This window comes from Atractosteus spatula, chromosome 15 (assembly GCF_055471065.1).
Source record: "Atractosteus spatula isolate fAtrSpa1 chromosome 15, fAtrSpa1.hap1, whole genome shotgun sequence".
In the NCBI taxonomy this organism is placed as follows: domain Eukaryota; kingdom Metazoa; phylum Chordata; class Actinopteri; order Semionotiformes; family Lepisosteidae; genus Atractosteus; species Atractosteus spatula.
Window position 1 is genome coordinate 19,238,210 of NC_142720.1, and position 10,075 is coordinate 19,248,284.

Sequence of the window (10,075 nt, forward strand, 5' to 3'; positions counted from 1 at the left end):
AAAGCAACATTTGTGAAAAAGTTTCCATCATGTTAATTGAGTATATTGTAAACCAATCCAATGTGTTTATACTCTGAATTTGAAAAATCACAGACCTCCTTTTGACCATACAGTAAACTTATTCTGATTTTGTTTTGCTCTAGAGATAATACTGCAATGCCTTGCTTTCAAACTTTCCAAGTTACTGCTATTGATTTTAAAATTGTATGTTATGATTGGAGGAAAAAGGTTTAGAACAGTAATGCTATCATAAAGCCCGATTTCTATAGAATCTATAAGGATTCTTGCATTTTGATTAGTGCTGCCAGACTGGGTGCAGCATTATTTAAAGATGTTTTCCGAAGACCCAGCTCATCCATTTCTGGGTTCGAGGCCTGCCGGGCACGGTGAATTTGAAGATGTTGTTTCCACCGAAAGCACAGTGCTGCTGCCTCGGCTTCGTCTGTGTTTGGTGGGGGTTGTTTCAGTCCCTAGATGGGAAAGGGAGAAGAGAAAACTTATGTCATGGAAAACTTATATATGTTCGTTTCTGATTAGTTACCTTTGCTATCTTTTCAGTTAAACTCAGGTCTCAAGAGACATAGTGTGAGTGTGGAGAACATAAGATGACTCAAATGTTTTTTAAGAACAATTTTCTTATATGTCAGAAAAGTAACAAAGTTTGATTCTGTTAACCTCCTCAGACCTGAGGGCTCTAGCTTGAAGAAGTTAAACTAGGTAGCTGTGTAGCTGCCTACTGAAGAAAGCTTCACAGTAGAAACATTGTCTGCTTTTCCTTTCAGATTGGAATAAACCTTTATCTGTCTCTAGCTTGTATCATTTTTAAATAAACGCTGATGTCTGATCTTGTAAGGCTGACTCAGAAAGTTCAAATATATGCATTTTACATTTTGTTTGTCCTTACAATACAGATAATGGGACTAAGGAGATTAACAGTGAGGTCAGTTGTAGTTCGTATTCACTTAGAAGAAAGCAGGTACTGCTACATTTGACATATCAGAGATCAGATCTGATTCTTTGATTTTTTAAAAGAAATTATTATTGATAAGAATAACAACAACAATAATCATCATCATCATCCACCCACCTGGATGATGCGATGACAGCCATAGTATTATAGACTAGAATTGATTTCATTAAGGTACCATGTCCTGCCTCTTCATATAATCAGTCTTTCAGGAAGTGCATGAATTAATATCTTGTGTTAAGGTAAGGTTGTGTTAAGGAGATGTTTTTTTTTATTTCCTCTTGGAGTTTCATTTTTGAAGTATGCTAACAATGCGAGTTTTCCTTGAGTAGTGCAGTTAATCCTTGTAAAAATGTGAACTTCAGGAAAATGCACAGATCTTAAAAAATGGCACTAATTGTCCCAAAGCAGTGTAAAAATAGTTTAAAAAAAGTAGCGTAGCTAGTGCTATGGTATTTCACCTTGATGCATGCTGTTTCTGCTGCTTTCATGCCTTGCAGAGCTGTGTGAAGGAGGTTTTGAGAATTCTTCACCAGAATCTCATCAGATGTCCTGTCTCCTTCAGTCGCTGCTTTCACACTGTAAAAACATCAAAGTCTGGTAAATTCTATATGTTGATCACATACTAGGAATCAAATTTGCCCTTAATTGTCATGCTTCATGAATTTCATAAGAACATAAGGGAAGTTTCCAACAAGAGGTGGCCATTAAGGTGATCTTGCTTATTTTGTTAGTAGTTAATTGACCTGAGGACTAGACTTTGTCAATACTTCAGAGGACTGTCAATGCTTGAATTGTGTTCTCCAGTAGTCTTTTCTGTTGAAGAATAAAGAGATTTTTTTTATTTAGTGAAGAAAATTCCTTTAAGTCCAGGATTATGCATGGTCAATTTTCTTTTGATTGGTTTCAGAGCGCTAATGTGTTTGTGCTCTGCATTTTTTTTGGTTGTTTTATTTGTTCTATCTGTTCATCCTTGAAGCATATCATTCTAAACGGTTTCATTGAGGTGTTCAAAAAACAGTCCTAAAATACCCTCTTCACACGGTCATTATTTCTGCTTTCTCTTTATCAGGAAAATAAGGTTTGAAAAAACACATGAAAAGAACCCGATTCTGTGTCTGATGTTTGTTGCCATGAAAGTTTTTTCCAGTCGGACACACATTTCCTGTCTAGGAGGGCTTGACATACCCCTCAAGCTGTCCACACTACAGTATAGACAACATCTTCATTGGCATGCATGTCACTGCAAGCTACAGTATTTTATTTCTTTCAGCAGCGTCTTATAATTGCACTTGCTAATACAGTGCTAGTCGGCCACACTGCAAGGACTGGCTTGTGTTATACAAAGCTGTATAAATCACATAGAAGAACATTTGTAATGTTATCACCACTTTGCAAAAACAATTTTGAATTTCTAAATTTTCATTGCTTATAAGTCAAACAAATCCATAAATATAATCCTAAAAAGAGACTAACATCATTTTAAAACAGATTACACAAGGGCAATGTTAATCAAGCTACCACAGCCTGAGTGAACAACATCTGCATTAATTTGTAAGGTAGAAAGTCTAACCTTGAGATGATGTTAAGCTGGTTGGAAATGGCGAGAATCTGCTCCACAGTGTGTGTCAGCTCTGTGGAGCAGTGCCTGTCGAGGCAGTGATCGGCAATGATCTGAACAAACTTAGAGATCAGCTGGCCACTAGCAGCAATGCGTTTGGCTGATGCGATGAACTCGTCTTTGGCCTGAAATCGACAGAACAAAATGAAAGTAACCAACTTCAAAACGCGTAAGCAATAAACATTTCTATTGGACATTGTTCTTTCGGATTGCTTTTTTGAAAAATAACCAGAAGCTTGGGTGATGCCTGTTGAGTGATTATTTACCGTTTATTTTTCTTTTAAAAAATTAATTGCAGTATTAACAAGGTAAAAGTTGAGCTTTGACTCAGCAATGCTCTACAGTAGATTCTGAATTTGTGGCTTAGAGTTCACAGCCCGATTCTAAATTGAAACAACATTAAAGGTATTCCAAACGGAAAAAGAAGGGTAGCTCCTTCCTTTTGCCACCCAAACCTCTCTTGGAAATCAAATCTTAAAATGAATTTAGACTAAGCCTTTTTAAAGCCTAAAAAATAATTTCCCCCAGCATAACTGGGTAAGTACAGTATCTGGCCAAAACGTTCCCGAGCCTCACTGACTAACGTGTCAGGTCTTTGTGAAAAGCAAGAGCAGCTTAAACCAGACAAGGCTTGTATTTTATGAGCTTTAGAAATATTTGCAGCCTGCTCCCATCCCATTCTCACAGGATTTACATTGGTTTAGACTGTAATGAATATGAAGGTACCTGATATTATACGATGTATGTACAGTACTCTCTTTAAGGTACAACAGCAGCAAATGCAGTAGGGACTTGAACCCACACCCTACCAGTTTTGAGTCTGAAGGTGTACCCACTATGCCATGCCCCTCCTCCTGTTTCATATTCTTGTATTAAAATACACTGATATGAGACCACAGTGTTTACGTATGCTTTCATACCTTGATGGGTCCTTTCTTTTTAAGGTATTGCACCATGTAGTAAATCTGAGCTGCCATCTCTTTGGTAACTTGGACAACCTTGTTGTTCTCATCCTGCCATTTGTCTGTTTCTTTCTTCAAGAAAAGGGCTGTGTCTGTGAGGGAAACGGATGTGCTGCTGGTTCTGATTTCTCTGATCGGTGCATTGGAATCCTGAAAAAGAGAACAGCTAATTCACGTTCAGCGCACATACAGAACAACTGTTAATGGCACTGATATATTCTTTATTTTCCTTCCTGGAAGTTACTCTTTTATCAGTCAAATCTTAGGTGGAGCATAACAGTGATGAATACTTTATTTGCTTATCAAAATACCTTGTTCTGGACAGCAGTACAATGAAGTGCATAATCAGGGACAGATGTTTTCGATACTATTTAGTTACTGTAGTTAGTTGAGTTAGACTTTCTAACTTACAAAAACTGCAGTACATCCTGGTGAAATTACAAGTACACACTAATCAACTCAGTTTTTTTTTTCCTCTAGGAAAATCCTTAGCAGCTCTTGGCCGATGACATTCGCACTTTAATCCTGTCATCTGAGACTAAGCAACCAAGTTTAGGTCTGCTACTAATTTCACTGTTTATAGAAGTATCATTTATGCCAATGGAACAAGTAATAGGTTAATTCCATGCTGAAAAGAGAAGAAAGGAGACACCTTGTTCATTTATGACAGTTATAGACTCTGGTTTCTTTTCATGTTTATTGAAACTGATTTATTGAAAAAGATCCTGCGCTAAAAAGACTAAACTACGGTTGACAGCATTACTGGTTATACTCTTGTACTTCTCAATTTGTTTAAGCCATAAAAAATCACAGGCGTGTTCTAGGCTTTTCTTGTTTTCAACTTAACTACATAAATATTGAAATTTATTTCCAAAAAATGCTATAAATTTGCTCCCATTCAGTTGCTATTATGCTCAGTAGAAAGGAGGCAAAATGTTTAAAAGGGGGTACTGTACTACCTTCTCAGGTTCACGTTTTTGGATGGGAGGCCGATGAATGTCTTCTTTATCACTATTCACTGGATTTTTGGTCTGCCAGGAAGAAACAGTATTTCCTTCAGGTTTTTTCTGTCTATTATGGGCGAAAGAGTTTTCAGCAGATACATTATGGGCTTCCATTAAAGATCTGCATTGGAGATGTAGTCTTATGAGATTTTTTGTCTCCTGATGAATTTCATTTACTTTGTAAATTTCTGTCACAAGATAATTTGCCTTTGCAGACCAGTCTTTTACTCGGATTTCTAGACTTGGTATTTCATGGAAATTCTGAGTCTCAATGACCTCTCTTGCTCTGCTGATAATATCTGTTGTTTCAAAAGACAGGTGCTCATTAATGAATTTTAGATTGAGTCGGACTCTGGGGTCTCTAATGTAGTTCAGGCAATCCTGCACGTTTTGACTGGTAACTTTGATATTTTGTAAGAGCTGTTCTGCTTCTCTTTCAAAGTTCCTCTGTGCTAATATCTTTTCATCTTTATTACCTGTGGAAGCCAGAATGGATAAATGGAGAATATTTTTAATTGTCTCTTCATAATCTTTGTTAATCATGCCAATAAGAGCACATAGCATCTTCATTTTAATCTGAAGCTTTCTTTGTAGAAGTTCAGACTGAGCAAACAGATTAATATTAGACAGAGGTATTCTGCTAAGGCCATCCGCTGACTGAAGGTAGGCTTCTGTAAGGACCTGTACCTCCTTTTGAAGGTCCACAATCTTTTTGTTAATATTGTTGTCTTTACAGATAAAGGTGGACAATCTTGCAGCCTCCTGGATTCGAAGCGAGTTCTCTGAAAAGATCACAAGTCTTTTCTGTGGAGTAACTGTATGGTCAAAACACTGCCCTTTATTGTTTAGTGTTTCAGACCCTAAGAGTTTATCAAGTGAGTTTAATAGAACCTGGACGGACAATGACCACAAGATACAGGGACCCTCGAGTCTGTCAGAACCTACTGGTAAAGCACTAACTACTTCAAGTAGATGTTTAGCATTAGCCTGTGCCTTCTTCAGCTTACTATATAGCATAGCAATGCTTTCTTGAGGTGCAGTTCTTAATGCACAATCAAAATCTGATATTGGAGAAATGATAGCTGATTGTACAACATCAGAACAGGAATGCATTATCTTGTTGATGTCTTGCATACTTTTGCTGATGTTCTTTTGTGAGTGGTTTTGCAACATGCCATGGACTGCATGATACCAGGCTCCAGCAGCAGGCAGAAGTATCTGTCTCGTTTCAGTCATTCTGTCAGAAGCTATAGCTGCATGCTTGTACATTGTCTCTGTATCCAGTGCAGGGTTTATGGCTGCCTCTTGAGCAGTTTTAATAATTATAGGCGTCAGTGAGATGATGTCTGATTGAAGAGATGCAAGTTTTTGAATGTCCACAGATTTAATAATAGTGGATGCCTCTTTTGCAGCCTGTACATAACAGTTTGAAAGCTCAAGAAGAGCTGTGCATGCCATGTTAACAGTAGAGATATCTTTTCCCTTTGTTGCATTGAGCACATCACGTAAGTTTGGTAACAGGTCCACATTCTGACGATTTTGGTCAGACTTTATGCCACTGATGAAAACTGGTATGCTGGGATTATTACTGTGTGTATTTGCCTGTAACGTAGGTTTGATGAAGGCTTTTTCAGAACACTTGTCCTGACACTGCAAGGCAGTGTTTTCATTTTTAATGTCCGAGGTTGAAAATCCAGCTGGCTCAGTAGCATCAGTGAGCTGGGTAAGTGGGCGCTGGCGGGCTTCTTCTCGTAAAGGGCTAAGGAGGTGTGGATGGCTGAATCCATCCAGGCCAGCTCTCAGAACGTGGATCTGTTTGATTGACTTAAGAACGATTTCTGAAAACAAGCTAAAGGGTTTCACATCTGAGCAGTGTTTTAGGCAGTGATGCACAGCCAGCATTGTATGTGAAGCACAGTTTTCCACTTGTTTTATCAGGACCAGAAGGCCATTTCGGAAAACTGGGTTGTCACTTTTGTCCACGTGCCTTTTTGCTGTTATAACCACGTAGTTCATAAGCCCTATGAGCCTGACTGAGTGCTCTTCAAACTGACTGGCACTTTGGCTAGTATGGGCCTTTTCACATTCCCTCTTGTCATTCATCAGCTCTTGAATGCAAAGATCTAGAAGCTGTTTTATGTTGATGACATCAGTGAGAGAGCCCAGGAGCTGGTCGACTTCTTCTGCCCACAGCCAGTATAATTCCTGGAGCTTCCCCAGAGCTTCAGAGCACAGAGAGGTTTTACCCAATTCTAATAGGCTTGGCACAATGCTGTCCTTTAACTGCTTTAGGCGTGTTCTTGAACTCTCGATGTTCATGATGTTCTTGGTACTAGTAGAGCAAGCAGAAATAAAACCTGCAACTTGGATTACACGATCAGCATGTGCGAGGAAGGCAGTGAGAGGGGGCTGGAGGTGATCCAGCTCACTGGAGTCATTTGTAGACTCTGTGGCCACACTTATAAGCTTCTCAAAAAGAGTGTTGGGCGCTGTAAAAACATCCACACTTTGATACAGAATGGCTGTGAGTATACTGTTGTCCAGGTTCTGTAACTCATTTTTCATGGAGACACAGTTATCTTCAATATCTTGCTGTAATTGTTTGGAGTCAGGAGAATTACCTAAAAGCTTTGCTTGCCTGGATATTTCTGACCAGTGGTGTAGGACACGTTGGCAATATTTAATCACAATAAGCTGCCTTTCTTTCCGGGAAGTGTTTGCCACCACCATGCAATAGATCACCAGATCTCGCAAAAGGCTGTCAAAGTCGCTACCCCTAATTGACGAACAGCTAGAGCTGGACAATAGCTGAAGCAGTCCCTGCAGCTTCTCAATGTAGTATCCTTGAGAGGCAGAAGTGTTTTCGCTGAAGTTACTTTGCAGTAGCAATATTAACTCTGTTATGGACGTATCGGCTTGATCGAGGACATACTTCTTAGCAGCGCGTGCTTGTTCATTTTGGGGGTGTTTGATGGTGGTGTGCATGGCTGTGTATAACATGGAGATGCACTTCTTGAGGGTTTCCAAGGAGCGAACCAGATTTCTCTGCTGAGCAGGATCCCGCAGTTCCTCGAGACGCCTTTCTGCCAAGTTGTTTAGCAGAAGCAAAGCTTCTGAAAAGCCTCGGAATGACTTCAGCAAGGATGGTATATCCAGAGCCGATTCAAGCTCCGTGAGGCAGTCCAAAAGCCAGTGAGCTGCTGTGACTATCTCCCTCACAGCAGCATCATCCTCCACTAAGAGAATCTAGGAACAGTAGAAAACAACACAGTAAGAATGTATAATCATGGGTGCTGAAGGTCTGAGGACATAAATGATATAACATCATTCCAGAATTATAAATGACTTTGCTTTTTGCTGAAAATGAGTGGATAAAAGAACATTTCTAAGGGCACATGACTCACACAACTTACAAGGCTGAATAAATATGTTGGGATAATTTTTTTTCATTATAACCCAACAATTTCAATCCTATTCCAAACTCCTAATAATGCCAGATAGGTCTTTTTTCACTGTCAGGATCAATCACAACTGTTCCTCACCTTTAAAGTTCCAAGTAAGACATTCTGAGCTGAGATGATCAGCTCCTCTCTGTGGTCTGGTGAGGTAGGCTGAATGTTGAGTTTCTGGGCAGCCAGTAGTAGGTTCTGTCCAGAGGCTACCACACAATCTGTTGCTGTCCCCATTTCTTTCCTTAGGATGTCATCTTCTGATTCTTCTGCCAACCTGAGAAAATGAGAAAAGGACAGTGTGTTGCAACGTAATGCTGTGATGTTTTTCTTCCCTGAATATTTATATTGAAATATTGTTTTATTATTTCCGGTAGGGGGCTGCTTCAGCATGCGTAGGCTGCCAAGGAACAGGTAACGGGTTTATTCCACGCTGAAAAGAAAAGGAAGGAAACACAACGTTTTGGCCGTGGTGTGAGCTCATGCCTGAAGAAGGCTCCACAGCCGAAATGTTGTCGTTCCTTTCTTTTCTTTTCAGCGTGGGATTTTGTTTTATGATACCAATCACTTTATATTGTTTGTATGGACATAGTAAAGATCACTGGGACCAGCTGGTTCAGATAGTTTGAGCATGTCAATCCCTGTCTGATCCCTCCGTAGGATCCCAGTGGCCAGGGTCAGCACTTCCTATTCTCTGTCGTTCAGGAGTCCAGCCAGCTGCTGCGGCTCCGGAAACCTGCACCACCTTGTTCCGCCTGCAAAGCGACAGTTCCGCCAAGTGCTCCTAACCCACCTCAACACCCTCAGCAGCTTTGAGAGAGCAGGACCACGGTCTGACCAGTGGACAAGAGCACCAGTGGTCTGTCAGCTGCCCCTGGTACTGCTGGCCTATCAGGCTATGATACAGGAGCCAGTGCTGGAGAAACACTCCAAATCAGCAACCAAATGAACTAGAAATGACCTGCTCCCGTTTGTAACCTTTCTGACCTTCTTATATGGTTTTATACAGAATATGTCCCCTGTGGTCCAGCATGCTTGAAATACTGTACATGCAAAAATCTTGTACATTTAGAAAAATCCAGAAAAGACATGAGGAAAAAAGAGCAAATAAGCAAAAACATGGATTATATGGGCTGCCTGCATTTGAACAACAAAGTGCTTCTTGTACGCTAACCAAGACATTGATCCTTATGAAAGCTTTACAGCAAACTCTCATGGGAACAACATGGATGCAAATGTATAGAAATGCATTCCACAAGTAGATGGCAAATGCGAGTGATAAAACTTGCAACTTGCTTTCTAAATGTGATGTCCATTGTCCTGGCCTGGCAGAAGAATGCATTCACGCGTAGCGACCGGGGCTGCGGCTCACACGTTACCTAGAGGCCACAGCAGCCAGCCTCCTCATCGCTGCTGCCACAGCTCCAGCTGCCTCCTCCAGCGGGGCCGGCGCCTCTCCCCTGCCCCCCCCTCCGCCTCCCACGATCAGGCGGCACACCTGAGCGGCAATGGGAGCGACCACTCTTTCGACGGACCTGGTTCTTATCGTGCAGCTCGCGCCGCTCTCCCAAAGGGATGCCATGCCTGTCAAACCCAGAGAAGACGTGTGTCCGTGATCTGTAAAGGTTCTCCAAGAAGAACACGCAGTGAAACGTCCATTTTCAGTCGCTGTGGTTGCAAGGGGTGCGGACTGCGCAGCATGTCCGGACTCTGTTTCAATGAAGCAACTCACTTTAAAGAAACATTTGACTAAAGAATCTTTTCAAGGAAGCTCATAAGGATATAAGTCTGAACTAATGAATGCATATAAATGCTATTTACCCACAAGACTATATAAAGAGGCATGCATTTTCTACAATGTACTGCTGCACAGTGTGTGAGATCTAAAACTGGGAAATGCATTAAATGCATTATCTGTAACAAGTAATCTGAACGGACTTTGCACAATGCAGTGTCGCTTGCCTCATTAGAAATAATTAGAAGAAGAGTATCAATGCCAAATTTCAACAGAACCATTTACCTGATCAGTAGAGTGGCTGTGTTGATTAGATGTTGGTCTTATCCTGACATCA

The 10,075-nt window shown here is 40.6% G+C and overlaps 1 protein-coding gene across 1 annotated transcript; it reads right to left on the bottom strand.

Annotated features, from left to right (window-relative positions):
- Positions 1 to 4: 4 nt before the first annotated feature.
- On the bottom strand, positions 5 to 9,585 carry LOC148820188 (uncharacterized). The gene is made up of 7 exons (XM_088934233.1): positions 9,383 to 9,585; positions 8,097 to 8,280; positions 4,510 to 7,800; positions 3,509 to 3,700; positions 2,541 to 2,713; positions 1,429 to 1,546; positions 5 to 470 (listed from the first exon to the last, which is right to left on the bottom strand). The coding sequence occupies exons 1-7, from the start codon at positions 9,583 to 9,585 to the stop codon at positions 273 to 275; spliced, it is 4,359 nt and encodes a 1,452-aa protein (XP_088790359.1). The 3' UTR covers positions 5 to 272.
- Positions 9,586 to 10,075: the final 490 nt, after the last annotated feature.

What these genes read in the sequence shown, in the direction of transcription:
- LOC148820188 (XM_088934233.1), bottom strand. Translation starts at nt 9,585, where the DNA reads ATGGCATCCCTTTGGGAGAGCGGCGCGAGCTGCACGATAAGAACCAGG. An exon ending in AAAAACGTGAACCTGAGAAG is followed by an intron (nt 3,701 to 4,509) that starts GTAGTACAGTAC and finishes TCTCTTTTTCAG; the next exon opens with GATTCCAATGCACCGATCAG. An exon ending in CAGAAACAGCATGCATCAAG is followed by an intron (nt 471 to 1,428) that starts GTGAAATACCAT and finishes TTTCCCATCTAG; the next exon opens with GGACTGAAACAACCCCCACC.